Source organism: Grammomys surdaster, unplaced genomic scaffold (genome assembly GCF_004785775.1).
Source record: "Grammomys surdaster isolate TR1022 unplaced genomic scaffold, NIH_TR_1.0 126109, whole genome shotgun sequence".
In the NCBI taxonomy this organism is placed as follows: Eukaryota; Metazoa; Chordata; class Mammalia; order Rodentia; family Muridae; genus Grammomys; species Grammomys surdaster.
The window spans coordinates 6,054,944-6,069,978 of NW_021620917.1; the positions used below are offsets into that span (position 1 = coordinate 6,054,944).

At 51.9% G+C, this 15,035-nt stretch overlaps 1 protein-coding gene across 1 annotated transcript in view; it reads left to right on the forward strand.

Annotated features, from left to right (window-relative positions):
- Adap1 (ArfGAP with dual PH domains 1) overlaps positions 1-15,035 on the forward strand; it is a 54,250-nt gene that overhangs the window by 26,486 nt on the left and 12,729 nt on the right. The window contains exons 3-4 of the mRNA XM_028756034.1: positions 677-768; positions 9,769-9,851. Of these exons, the coding sequence (XP_028611867.1) occupies positions 677-768; positions 9,769-9,851 (175 nt within the window). The remainder of the gene's footprint in view (positions 1-676; positions 769-9,768; positions 9,852-15,035) is intronic.

The following is a 15,035-nucleotide window of genomic DNA, read 5'->3' on the forward strand; positions in this document are numbered from 1 at the left end:
CTACCACTGAGCCACACCCCAGCCCCTCACTGGGGGATTCTAGGCAGATGATCTACTGCTGAGCTCCATCTCCAGCCCCTGAGGGTTGTTTTTAATTTTTAATTTTATAAACAGCAAGCACCTTTCCTTACTGAGCTATCTTGCAGGTCCATGAGTTGCTTTAAAAATGTTACTACAGTTATGCATCTGTAGGCTTGTGTGCGTGTATGTGTATGTGTGAGGGTGCCCTGAGCCACGTCGTTAGCCCCTGAATTTAGTGCATTTTATTACTATGTGTGTAAATTTGTGTGTGGTATGTGAATAAGTGCAGGCTCACACATGCCATGCTGAGCATGTGGTGACCCGAGGATAACTTTCAAGACTTAGTCTGCTTCTTCCACCATGGGATTGAACTTGAGTCGTTTGGTTGTTGTGGAAGGTATTTTAACCTGGAGAGCCACATCGCTGCCCCTCTGGGACGATCTTTAGGGCGCTCCTTCTGTATCCTCTCCTTCCCTGTCCCTGGGAGCCCTGTACCTGAGTCAGGACAGTTCCAGGAGCCCGTCCCAAGGCCTGGCTAAGCTCTCAGCATCTCGGCTCAGATGACCTTGCAGTGGCCTAAAGGAGTTACCCAGAAGCCACCGCTGTCCCAGGATCCGAGGGTCCCTGCCTCTGACCCTGCTCCTCTCTCTTGCAGTTCATGACATCTCATGGGAACGAGGCTGCCAGAGCCACATTTGAGTCCAAAGTACCACCCTTCTACTACCGGCCCACGTTTTCCGACTGCCAGTGAGTACACAAAGGCCTCTGTCAGGGAGCTGGTAAACAGCGCTGGGCCTGGCCCTGGGTGGCACTGGGCGGGCCCATGGGGCACTCAGATGGGGCTGAGCCTTTGAGTATTTGGGAAAAGATTGTGGGATAGGTTCTCAGGGACCCAGTGAGAAGGGTCTTGGCTATCTTCACTACCTGACCTGACCTCTATCCATTTATGTGTGTGTGTGTATGTATGTATCTATCTATCTATCTATCTATCTATCTATCTATCTAACTGTTTTTGTTTTTCTTTTATGGAAGGGTCTTGATCTGTAGGTAGCCTAAGCTAGCCTGTAACTCCTACCCTCTTGCTTCAGCCTCCTGGGTACTAGAAATAGGTGTGAACCCCCATCCTGGTTTTACTGCTTGTGGCTTCTGGGTGGACCTGGGTGCACTGGGAGCTATCAAGGTCCCTTCTCAGGGTCTTAAGTGGATCTTGGGCTCTCGGATGCCCCTAGTGGCCTGGGTGGAAGAAGCGGGAAGCTGCCTGACAGGACAAGCCACCTGGTATCAAGAAATTGCAGGAAGAGGGACAAAGGGGCTAGTTGCCTACTTTCTCTCAGCCTCAGTTTCCCCATCTTCCAAGCTAGCAGGGACAGTCATAATAAGCCAGTGACAACTGTGGACTTGGCCCTTCCCTCCCTCTCTCCCAGGATCCCAGCTAGCCCTTGCTGTCTGTGCAAGCCCCTTCCCCCTGGCATGTGTAGCAAAGAGTGGGGGCGCTGGATCCCTCTTGGCCTTTGTCTGGGATATACCCCCATGGGACCCCCTTCCAGCTCTGTCTGACTCCCTGTCTTGGTCCTGTGTGGCACCTTTCAGTCCTGCTGAGCTGGGGGACCTTTAGATTCAGTCCTTAGATTCTCTACTGACTTTCTTAGTGGTCTCAGGGTTCCTGAAGGGCAGAGCAGGGTAGGGCAGGGCATCTCACCACATCTATCTTCTGGGTGCCTGACACAGCCAGCCGCCCCTGAGGGCTCAGGAGATCAGGCAGACTGTCAGAGCTGAGCCACAGGGGCAGCTCTGTTCATGAGGCCCATCTGGCCCAGGTTCTGACTTCCACACTACATCCCTCCTTTCAGCTCCTGGATAGTCTCTGGGCCTCGCCTGCCTTGTCTGCCTTTCCCTGGCAGAGCATCTTAGCTCACTTCTCTAAGCAGACTGGGGCAGAGATCAGTCATACCCACTGCTTGGATGACCCGTGTGCTGTCATGGAGACCCAGTGGACACAGGGCCGTCAGTCCACCCACCATAGCTCCTGATAAGAGGCTTTGGGTCCCAGAGGGGTTAAGAGAGCTCCTGGAGGACATGGGGGCAGGATCTACGCTGGAAATCCCCATTCTGTGGGCAGACAGAAGCCACCCTGCCTTGGGTCAGAGAAAGGCCAGAACCAAGGCAGCTGCATGACTGTGCAAGCTGCTTGCCCTTCTGGAACTTTTCAGGAGTGACTTTCTCTTTCATAGAAACAGGATGAGGACCTGGCCTGACCCCAGTCCTGAGCACTGCTCCCTCTCCCTCTGCACCCCACCTCTGCCCCCCATTCCCAAGCCCGGTGCGGTTTAGTTCTGGCTCCACCTGGGCCCCACCCAGGTTCATGTTTGCTCAGCGTTTTTCTTGGATTGACTCACTTGATAAACCCAAGGTCCTAGGGTGACCTACCCAACAGCCCAGTAGAGGAACCTCCAAACACCTGGCACGGGAGGGAGGCTGCTGCTCCCCAGGGAGGCTCCCAGGGTCACCTCTGCAGCCCTGACTGTGGGAGTCACTGCAGCTTGTGCCCCACCTCTCCACATCCCCCTGGAGGAGCGGGTGGGATCAACAGCTGACCCAGGAGTTGGCATTCCTATGCTAGCTTTTGCAGGGTCTAACCTGGGACAGTGAGAGGGGAGGGGATCTCCTTGAATCTTTAGGAGATAGGGGGCAGGGGAGAAGAGGAGAAGAAAGGAGAGGAGAAGAGAAGAGAGGCTGTCTGGGAATAGGGGTGGGAGGTCACAGTCCTGATGTGATTGCAGAGGAGAGGCTGGGGCGTGTCTGGGGAACAGGTGACTTAGAAGGAAGAAGGGAGGGAAGAAGGTGTGGAGTGGAAGAGAAGGAGGAGGAGGAAGAGGAGGAAGAAGAGGGAGAGGAGGAGGAGGAAGGAGAGGAGGAAGAGGAGGGAGAGGAGGAGGAGGAGGGAGAGGAAGAGGAGGGAGAGGAGGAGGAGGAAGAGGAGGAGGGAGAGGAGGAAGAGGAGGGAGAAGAGGAAGAGGAGGAAGAGGAGGGAGAGGAGGAAGAGGAGGAAGAGGAGGAGGAGGAGGGAGAGGAAGAAGAGGAGGGAAAGGAGGAGGAGGGAGAGGAGGAGGAGGAAGAGGAGGAAAGGAAAGAGAGAAGAGGAGGGAGCAGAGGTGTAAGTAGGAGGGGAAGGGATGTGAGGAGAAAGGGAGAGGAGTAGAGGGAAGGAAGGAGAGAGAAGGAGGAGGCAGGGGTGTAGGAGAGGGGCAAGGGGGAGGGGAGGAAAGAGAGGGAAAGAGGAGGACCATGAGGAGAGAGGGGAGGGAAGGAAAGAGAGAAAAGGAAGGAAGAGGAGGAGGGTGTGGGAGTGTAGGAGAAGGGGGAGGGGAAGGAAGAGGGAGAAGAGAAGGGGAGGAGGGGGAGGAAAAGGCAGGAGGCCCTGGGACCAGTTGGGGACTGTTGTGTGGAAGAGAAGCTGGGTGCGCCAGGCCACCTTATCTGTGCATTTCTGCACCACCACTAAACTCATCGATGGCAGGCCCCTGACTCTCAGACTCTCAGAGTCTCATGAGAGAGAAGCCGGAGCCACTGCTGAGCCTCAGGCTCTACTGCTGTACTCCATGATTCACGCTCACATGCCCCGGGAAGTGGAGAGGGGGGCGACCTAACCCTCACCTACAGGGATCTGCCCCCAACCTGCTAGGCTCTCCGCACAGGTCAGAAGCCCATGCTGTAACCAGCTATTCTGAGATGTGGTTTTTTGTCACCAACTGCTCTGTGGTCAGGGTCATTTGCATTTCTGTTGCCAGCACTTCCTGGCCTGGACTGAAATGGTCCACTCTGTTACAAGAAGGGCACCAGACACATCTTTCTGTATGGTGCTGGCCGCCAGGCCCTCTCCGCTGAGTGGGCATCCTAGACTAAGGCCTCTTGGGTCTTGGTACCACTTACCTACGGTGGTATGCGAATCCATGTACAGACTGTGGGTGCTGCGAGAAGAGGCCTTGCACGAGCCTCTGTGGCGTGCCATGCGTGTGAACGTGTGACATGTGTGTTGTGATGGGTAGCCGTGAGTCCCAGTGCAAAGTCTGTGTGGCTCGACGGTCATCGTGGGGTAGGGGAGACTGGATGTGAACTGTGAGGCTCACACAGTGATAGAGTCGGGGACATTTGTCCACGGATTGCTACTGAGGATAGTGTGTGACACCAAATGCTGAAGGCTAGAGTGGAGAAGCCCATGACAACTGTGGAACCTGGGTAACTGAGGCAGTGCCAGGTGCTGGCATGAAGCACTCAGCCCTGTATCTAGCACTAGGGCCTGTCAGAGCAGGTTGCGGGCAGTCAGGGTGTCCCAGCCACAGCCTTGGTCTGCCTCCTCCCAATCCAGGAAGACACATGGTGCCTGCTATGGCCTGTAGCACTTTGTGTCTTTGGAGACAGAGCTGCATCTTACATTGCTTAGGAGGTACAGGTGTCAAGCTGTGTGGCCTTCAGCTGACGGGACTTTCAAAGGAAGGACCGTTTCCTGGGCCAGCCTGGGGAAGGCCTGGGAGGGGGTTATTCTGTACCTCGAAATGGTATCCCTGATAAGCTGGGTCAGGGGTACAGCTGTGCTCAGGGGAATTTCCCCAGCCCACCATCCCGAGACTGGGAACCAGGAGCTCAGCTAGAGGGTCGTCCTTGGAGACATGCTAGCTGCGACTTCTCCCTATGCTCGACAGTTCTGATCTCTGTCAGCAAGCACATTTCCAGACCCTCTCCCTGTGTGGTCTGAGATGGAGCTGCACACTGGGGGAACCCAGTGGCCATGTGAAATCCTAGGGTTCCCCAACAGTACCCCCCAAGCCCCAGACAGTGCTCTGCCGTAGCTTCCTCGAACACCCGAACTAGAACTGTGGAAGTGAAGAGTAACAGGGACCCATTGCTGTGGCTGAGCGCCGGCTGAGCAAGCTGGGTCCGATACTGAGTGCCTCAAATATTACAAATCCTTCAGCAGTGAGCCTGAGGCCCAGGTCAGCTCCTCCAATAGTGCTCCCGGCTGAGCTCTCACAGGGTGGTCTCTCTGTGGCTGACCGAGTCACCAGTTGTACTGCATTGGAGGCCTAGGCCGAAAAATAGCCTCTCTTCGATTTGACTTGTTTAATCTGTTTCCAAGTGAGGCTGATTCAACTGTTCTGGTGTTCAAGACCATAGCACAAGACCTGGAGTTTGGTTGTAATCCTGCCTTGGTATTTACACAGGTTGGCCAGGCTGGGATGGGTAGAGATGAGGCTATGGGCGTGGCCTCCCCTCTCTGAGTTCCCAGAATAAGAAAGGATCTGTCCTAGGGAGTCTCCCAGGGGTTGCTAGCAGCTGGGAGCCTCTGGTGAGAGATGTGCCCTAGGCCCCTGAGCAGGGCAGCCTTGGCCGGGAAGTAGGGCTTTGTCCCCTCATGGACCTGCACCCTGGGGGGTTGGATTAGTTACTTTCCTATTGCTGTGAGAGAAGGCCGTTGACCAAGGCAACTTACAGAAGAAAGAGTTTAATTAAGTTCACGTTTTCAGAGGGTTAGAGTTTCGGACAGGGCGAAGACATTGGAATAGCAATTATGAGCTTACATCTTGGTCCACAAGCAACTCCTCCAACTAGAGACAAAGCATTCAAACGTGGGAGCCTACGGGGGCCGCTCTCACTCAGCCCACCAGGGTCTGCTCCCTCACCACTCCCCTGCCTCCTGACTATATCATAATACAAATGGCTTTAGTCCAGCCTCAAAATGCCCCATAGCCTTTTACAGTCTTAAGTTCAAAGTCCAGCATCTCCTCTGAGACTCGAGGCAATCTCTTAACTGTAACCCTCTATAAAATCAAAAGCAAATCACACACTTCCAGCATACAGTGGGACAGAGTATACATCACCACTTCTTTACCAGATTTGCTGACCACCACACGTTTCTCTCTCTTGGGCCGCTTCCACTCTCTTTCTTTGGGAGGTATCCCACAACTCCGGAATCTGCAGCGTCACAGGGCCTCCAACACAACCCAGGCTTCATTTGCACAGCTTCACACGATGGCCTCTCACCTCTCAGGGCCTCATGTGGCGACTCCCCTGACATACTCCTGGCCTCAGTAGCTTTCCTTAACTGTGGAACAAGATTTCGACTTCTTTACCAGTGTATCCTTCTGGATTCTAAAGCCAGAGCCACACAGCAAAACTGGGTTCAGCCACCTGCTTGGGGTGAACCCTGGCTCCTTTTGAATAACATTTGCACCCAATTTTATTTATTGTTGCTTTTTAGAAGCAGAAAATTCCTGAGGCCTTTTCCCTTCACAAGTTGGGAGCTTAGCTGGGTTGGGGTCTTGCCCTGAGGGTGCCTCTCCTTTTATTGAAATGAAGATCAGGGTCTCTCCTTAACCCCCTCATCTCTCTCTGTGCAACCAGAGCTCCAACATTAACTTCCCGGTGCTCTTTCTCTGTGCATTTTGTATTTCTTTTTGCCCCACGTGCTCCTTTTCATTGTAGGCCTGTGTAAGTGTTATCACTAATAACTCCTTGACAGAGTCCCTGTCAGGTGTCTCTTCTGCCAAAGAAATCAGTCCATTATTTTTCAATTTAGCTTCATGTAAATTCTTAGGGCAAGGGCAGAAGATACCCAAATTCTTTGCCAAAAATATCACAAGAATGCTCTCTAGGTCAGTTGCTAATACTGCCCTGGCCCCACCCCCACCTGAAACCTGCTGAGCTGGACTCCACAGCCCACAGAGCTCTCAGCAATGCTGTCTTCCAAGCTCCTCCTAGGATGGCCCGATAAGCTCTGCTTATAACACTTAACAGCTTTCCCAGTCCACAGTCCCCACATCTTCCACATTCCTCCCCAAAAATCCTACCTGATTCAGCCTGTCACAGCAGTAGTCCACTCCCTGGTACCAACTTCTGTCTTAGTTCCTTTTTTATTGCTGTGATAAAACACTATCATAAAAGGAACTTATTTTAAAAATTTTTAATTGGGCTCATTTCAGAGGGTTAGAGTTTTTAATGGCAGAGCCAAGGGGCAGCGGAAGTCAGCTGGAGCAGCAACTGAAAGCTCACATCTTAATCCACAAGCAGGAAGCAGAGAGCTAACCAGGAAGAGCCCGAGTCTCTGGAAACCTCAAAGCCTATCCCTAATATCATACCTGTTCCAGCAAGGCCACGCCTCCCAATCCTTTCCAAACAGTTCCATCAGCTGAGGACCAAGTATTCACACATAGGAGTCCATGGGGATCATTTTCATGCAAACCACCACAGAGGCACACTGCCATGTGTCTGCCATGCGTCTGCCATGCCCTCTGTGGCCTCTGGATCCAGATACAGCAGTCACCAAGGATGTATCGTGGTCCTGGGGTACCAAAGAGGCCTCTGCAGCCTGGTGTTGTGATCTTCCTGGATATGGAGGACTCGTTAGTGGGACAGGGGACCTTGGGCCTCTGTGTGGGCTCCACTCTGACCCTCCCCACGCTGTACCAACCTCACTTCCTCATAGCCATGTGGAGTATTTGTGCTGGCCTGTCTCAGCGTATATAACACGTGGGATATCCAACACATGGACTCTCCTGATATGGAAGGCCTTGGGTTAAGGCCTCATGACTCAGGCAGGGTCATAGTAATTATGGCCACTGAGACCTCACAGTGGGTATTTGTAGACACATTCCCAAAGAATTCCTCAACCAGGAAAGGAGCTGGCTCCTTTTGGGCCACAAGCACACAGGGGGGCCTACTGATGTCACCAAAGCCTCGTCATCCTGACTCATAGTACCCTTGAAGGCAAGGGAACTATGCCTTCAAGGGTACTATGGAACAAGACCTGCACAGATATAAACAGGCAAGATGGTGACATTGTAGAAGAGAGCTTGAGCCCTGTAACTGTGTTTGTTTTGGTCTCTTGGTTGTAGCCCTGTTGATCAGTGCTTTAGGGGCAGAGAAAGGCCATCATGGCCCTGGTGATTGAACCATGTCTCTGGCTTACTTTCCCTCATCCCACAGCTTCCCCTAAGACTTCAGGGACATCCGCTAATCAGATGTATATCTGCATATGTGTATGTGTGTTAGCGTGTGTGTGTGTGTGTGTGTGTGTGTGTGTGTTAGAAGCCAGAGGACAACCTTGGACATCATTTCTCAGGGACTGTCCGCATTATTTTTCTTGCTGGGCCTAGAATCAACAATTTACTGGACTGACTGGGCAGGGCACCACAGGCACCCTCCTGTCATCTAGCTCCTTGTTCTGGCATTATAGGCATACACTTAACTTTTTAAGGTGGGTACTGGGGCTTGAACTCATGCTTAGAAGGCAAGTGCTTTGCCTACTGAGCCATCTCCCCAGCCCTCCGTTTCTGAGAGCTACTGCTCTTGTATTGGCTGGGAAGCCATTTCAAGGCCTGACTAGCAAGGTTCATGAAAGGCAGTAATGTCAGGAGATGGGGCTGAACCATCCTTCCACCCAGGAAGGCCAAGGTGGTGGTACTATGGGCTTGGAAACTTACATTCACAAAGCCAGAGTGACACTGTGAGGGGCCAGGGCTGAAGGGATTGTCAGAGTCACCGCACTTGAGGCTTCTGGGAGGGGATATCCAACAGAGCTTGTCAGCGGGAAGTCCCACACAGGACCTAAGGCTTGGGAAGGTGGAGATGTGGCCAAAACCACAGGGGGTCACATGGCATCCTAGTTTCATTTCTGCTGCTGTGTTAAAAATACCCCGATAGAAAACAACTTATGGGAGAAAGGGGTTTATCTGATGTACCAGCCAGTTCTTTATGTCACTTCGACACAGACTAGAGTCATGCAAGAGAAAGAATCCTCTTGAGATCAGGCAAGCCTATAGGACATTTTCTTAGTGATTGACTGGAGAAGACCAGCCCATTGTAGGTGAGGCCACCCCTGGGCTGGAGGGGTCCTGGGTTCTGTAAGAAAGCAGGCTGAGCAAGCCATGAGGAGCAAGCCAGTAAGCAGCACCCTCCATGGGCTCTGCATCAGCTCCTGCCTCCAGGTTCCTGCCCAGCTTGAGGTCTTGTCCTAAATTCCACCAATGATGAACAGTGATGTGGAAGCATAGGCCAAATAAATCCTTTCATCCCCAAGCTGCTTTTGCTCATGGTGTTTCATTACAGCAAGAGAAACCGTAACTAAGACATTTGGCTTACAGTTCCAGGTTACGGACCATGAACGTCACAATGATAAGAGCTCAGAGCAGCTAGTCACGTATATTCACAGACAAGCGCAGACAGAAATGAATGCAAGCGTGCTCACTTACCCACTTGCTCTCAGCTGAACTGCTCCTCTTTGGCATAGTCGAGAACCCTCTGAGTAGGGAATGGTATCACCCGAAGTGGACAGGGTCTTCAAGCATCATTCCCAATAAACACACTCACAGGCCAACCTGATCTAGACAATCCTTGAATGAAGACTCTTCTAGGTGTTGGGTTAACAATGAAAAACTGTCACACAGGATCAGCTGCAGAACCAAGGAAGGGTCTGTGGGGTGTTTCAGGTGAACAGAGCTTGGGTTCTCCGCCTACCGACTTGACTATTTTGGTGATCCTAAAGCAGGATCTGGGGGACCAGTGGGGCCAGGAGCGGTAGGTAGCAGGGACTTCTGAGAATAGAATGGAGAGCATCCTATGTGGACCCAAGAAGCCACCCATGCTGACCTCTGGCTCCTGAAAGTTGGTTATGAGGGGTAGCTGGGACCATGGTGGCTCTCTGCATAGAACTTGGGGTCCAGATAGTCATCTGAGTCTGCTCTCTCTTTATAGACTCTTACGTGAGCAGTGGATCCGTGCCAAGTATGAGAGGCAAGAATTCGTTCATGTGGAGAAGCAGGAACCGTACTCTACAGGTGAGCCGTGCCCTTCCCAGTATCTCAGACTGACTCAATGTTTCAAACCTGTGGTAATATCCTCTTGCAGCGGCCTCCCCCCTTCAGGCCTCAGGAGGGCTATGGGATTATGTTGGGGAGCTGAAAGGGACTACTGTAGGCCAGCACCCACACTGGCGGAGGAGACAGCCAGGTCAGTGGCCACTGCCTCCCCTGCCTGATGCCGTGGATTCCAGTGTGCTCTGGGGCTTTGTGGAGAGGGGCTGATGGGACCATGCTGCAGAGAACAGGGCTGCCAGAGAGCTCTGGAGTTCATCTCCGTATCACCGGTTCAGCTCAGTCAATGGGCTACTGGCTAGTACTGTCTTATTTATTAAGTATGTGTCAAAATTCATCTCTTGCATACTTCCGTGGAACCTCCAGCCTGGGTTGCCTGGGCATCTTGATGCTTATATATTTGGTATGTGGTGGGTATTAGACCTGGGGCCTGAGCCACAGCTCTCTGGACAGTTCTAAAAGTCTGAAATAGTCCCCATCTGTCTTTGTTAGACTTCGGCACGCAGCTTAGAACAGACAACACCAGACCAAACGGTTCCAAAGGGGAGGGGGTTTATTCAGGGCAGAGGGCAAAGGTGGGGAGAAAAATGGGAGAAGATGGTGGAGAAAGAGGAGAGAGAGAGGAGAGAAGTGGAGGCTGGCCATGACCATGTGGGGAAAGGGGGAAGAGAAGGGGGGAAGGGGGAAGGGAAGGGGGGAAGGGCGAGGGGACAGAGAGAAGCTAGAGACAAGAGAGTAAGAGAGTAAGAGAGAGAGGAGGAGGCAAGCAGCCCCTTTTATAGTAGGCAAGGCCTACCTCGCTGTTGCCAGGTAACTGTGGGGCGGAGCATACCTGGATGTTGCCAGTAAACTGTGGAGGTGGAGTTTAGACAGAATACTAACAGCCTTAGTTAGAAATTTATTGCTGTGAAGAGACTCTATGACCATGGCAACACTTACACAGGGAAACATTTAATTGGGGCTGGCTTACAGTTTCAGGGGTTTAGTCCGTTATCATCATGGCAGGAAGTATGGCAGCACGCAGGCAGACATGGTGCTGGAGAGGTAGCTGAGAGTCCTACAACTGGATCTGCAGGCAGCAGGAAGACACCGAGCCTAGCTTGAGCACACCCCCCACAGTGACACACTTCCCCCACTGAGGGCACACCTACTCCAATTAGGCCACACCTCCTAATAGTGCCACTCCCTGTGAGTCTATAGGGGGCTATTTTCATTCAGACTACAGCACCATAACTCTACACAGAGTTACTTTCTGAAACTTATCTCCCTGGCCTTTTTCTGGACGAGTGGATATTGAGTTCCAGTTGGTTTTGTGGCTCTGCCCTGGCATAGGGCCAGCACAACCACTTTATTTTCTGTGGCTCACAGGTTAGGGCTGGCTGAGAAGAACCATTCATTTGACAACTTGCATTGCTCCGCTGTGCCCCGCTGTGTCCCGATGTGCATGATGAGCCCCATTGGCATGTGGGACCTCAAACCTGTTATGGGGACTATTATTCAGGGGTCTCTAGGAGAACTGTTTGGATGAGTCTTTATAAATATAAAGGGAATTTATTAGAATGGCTTACAGACTGTGGTCCAGCTAGTCCAACAATGGCTGTCAAATAACAGAAGGTCCAAGAATCCAGTAGTTGCTTGTCCTGGAGGCTGGATGTCTCAGCTGGTCTTCAGTATACAACAGAATCCTAAAGGAGTATGGTCTAATGCCAGCGAAGGCATAGACTTACCAGGAAGGGTGAGGGCAAGCAGGCAAAAAGAACAAGCTTCCTTCCTCCATGTCCTTGACTCAGGCCGCCAGCAGAAGGCCTGGCCCAGATTAAAGGTGGATCTTCCCACCTCAAAGGATCCGGATATAGTGTGGGTCTTCTGACCTTGAATGACCCAATCAAGAAAAATCCCCGAGCAGTTTACTCGGCAGCTTGAGATTAGGTGAGTTTCGGATGTAGTCAAGTTGACAGCCCAAGCTGTCCATCCCAGAGACCTCTGATGCACACACGATTCCCTGCTCGCAGAATCTGTGTCCACCTGGTGTATGGGCAAGAGGCTGCTGTGTGTCACAGCAGTGCCCACCACAGAGGAAGCAGCTGGGGACAGCAGCAGAGCCCCAAGCATGGATGTCCACAGTGGAACTCCTGTGTAGGCATGAGGCAGAGGTACCCTGACGACTGTCGTCTAGGAAGGGAGAAATGTTACAGCCCCATCCCAGCAGAGCAGAGTTGATCATGGAGAGGGGCGGAGAAGTGTCATGCTGCAAGAATGACAGGTTTGACGGTTCTGTTCTGACACAAGCTCCTTTCTGTGAGGAGCAGAATGCTCTAGAACTGAAGGTGTGGATCCTGTGATACTGCACCCACTTCATAATGGTACTGAAAATCTGACCTTAGTAGAATGGATGAAGTCTGCCTCTGTTGGAGAGAAGGCAGAGGCTGTGTACAGGTGGGGTCCAATCGCCTGCTGCCTCAGAGTCTCCCCCACCCCTCACACAGTCACTCAGCCACCTCTCCAAGGCTCTGTTTGGTTTTGTCCTCGTGTCAATTGTGAGCAGGGCTAGTTGGGAGTGTCCCCTTCCCTCTCTATACTGGTCCATCCAAAGGCTGCTTGCCCCTTTCCTTGATCCAGAGGAATATCCTGGCTGGCTTCTGGGCAGTAAGGCCAAGGGGGATGCTGTGTGTGGCAGCAGGATTCTTCCCCACACCTCACCACAGAGCGTCAGACCAGGCTCCCCTCTCCTGCCTCACAGTCAGTGCTCAGCTGGGATTCTGTGGCTGTCTACCTCAGACACCAGTGCCTTCATCACACCTAGCAACACTGTAGGGTCTGTGGAAGGGAACAGGCACCTGTCAGACTCAGAGCCCTGACCCACATGCTTCCTCTTCATCACAAACACCTGATTGATTGATTGATTGATTGATTGAATTTGTTTGTTTTGAGATGGAATCCCACTGTATAGTTTTAGCTGGCCTGAAACTCAGAGATCTTTGCCTGCTTCTATCTCCCAAGTGCTGGGATTAAAGGTACATGTCACCACACACTCCCACTTGAGCCATTTATAACAAAGTATATAACCTAATGTCGGTGGAAATGAGGCTGAATATATTGCCTCTGCTGTTATCTGTACCCTCTGCTTTTAATCAGGGGTGTGCAAAACCGGCCTTGGATGGAGTCACATCAGCGCAGCAGACATGGCTTGATCCAGGTGTCTAAGTGGAGATGTCAGGGACTTCACTGTCTCTGCCTTCTGGTTCTGCTTTTCTGGGTTAACGTCTGAGCTCTCTGGTGACAGCTTTTCTGTAACTGGTCCAAATTTGACCTCTTGTTCCCAAGAGCTTGGAGGAGGGGGTAAGCAGAGGGTATAGATTTGGGAGTGTTGTCTCATTGGCCACACTGGTCTGATTATGTGTTTGTCTGTCATGGTGATTGGGGAGTCGGGGTGTCCGGGCCACATGCTTGCCTCTGGAACTGGGCTGGTCCTGGCAGAATAAAGATCTGGATTCTAGAAGTGCAAGCCACAGAAACCAAGGCAGGCTCGAGGACTAGCAAGCATCCTGCAGGTGTTCAGGTCTCAGTGCAAAGCACTTAGGTCAGCGAGGGTCTGGGAATCTCCAGGTTGTATACAGAGCTCAGGAGATGATAACATCATGGTCACTCAGGGTCTCCCCAGGCTAGGTCCACTCAGCATCCTGTTAGAACTGGGTGTGGTGGAGAGATGGCTCAGCCAATGAGTGTTTCCCTTCCAAGAGTGAGGACATGAATTCGATCCCCAGATCTCACGGTTTTTTTGTTTGTTTGTTTGTTTGTTTGTTTGTTTTTTTAAACCAGTAGGCCTGACTTGCTGGTTAAGAGCACTTGCTGCTCTTCTAGAGGACCAGAGTTCAATTCCCAGCACCCATACTGGGTGGCTGCCAGATGCCAGCTTCTGGGGATCTAAAACTCTCTTCTGGACTCTATAGGCACCTATATATACCATATGACCCCCCCCCATACACGATTTTAAAGCAGGGTCTTATAACCCCAGTGCTGAGACAGGAGGATTCCTGGGGCTTACCATCCACTAGCCTAGAGTCCTCAGTGAACCACAGGCCAATGAGAGGCCCCATCAAAAAATAATAAAGCCTGGCACACACCCACAACCCAAGTGCTTAGGAGGCAGAAGCAGGGGCAGGTAGATTTTTATGAGTTCAAGGCCAGGCTGGTCTACGTACCGAGTTCTAGGCCAGCCAGAATTACATAGTAAAACCCTTTCGCAAAATAAATAGACAGACAGACAGACAGACAGATAATAAGGTAGCAGGATTGGAGAGATGGCTCCGCGGATAACGGTATTCACCACTAAGAATACACTTGACCCTTCTTGCTCCCACAAGTTGTCCTCTGACTTCCACACATGTGCCATGATACATGCACACTGCCACACACCCATACTCCCCTTCATCATGAATACACATGAAACACATGTCAAAAATTAAAGTGGAACATAGGAGACACCTGAGGTTGCCTCTGGCCTTTATATGCATAGGCACACACAAGCACATACACACGTACACGTATACACAAACATACACACACACACAAGCACATGCACATACACACATCAACACACACACATCAACATACCCACACACACACACACATCAACACATACACACAAGCACATGCATGTACACACATCAACATACACACACAAGCACATGCACACACACGCACACACACATACACAGAGAAAAGCAAACACTACGGCACGGCAGTAGTGCAGCCTCCTGGAAGTTTCAGGGCACCTTTCAGCGGGTCACAAGCCAGCTGATCCCACTGGGCTCTGTAGACACAGTCGAGCCATGGCTGTTTGGTCAACATGTAGCTCACCTGTGAGGCCAGCTACTGTGTGCACCTCTCCTCTCAGCTGTGAGGCCAGCTACTGTGTGCACCTCTCCTCTCAGCTGTGAGGCCAGCTACTGTGTGCACCTCTCCTCTCAGCTGCTCAGCTGATCGTGAATGGGGTAGGGCATCCTCAGCTGCCACCTGGGCAAGGGGGTGGAGGTGTGGGTTGCTCCAGATGAGTCTGTTACCATGGCAGCATGGGGAGGCAGAATTCAGCAGTGAGGAGCCTAAGGGACCGAGGAGTGGAAGGAAGAAGCATGGGTAGAGCAGGCC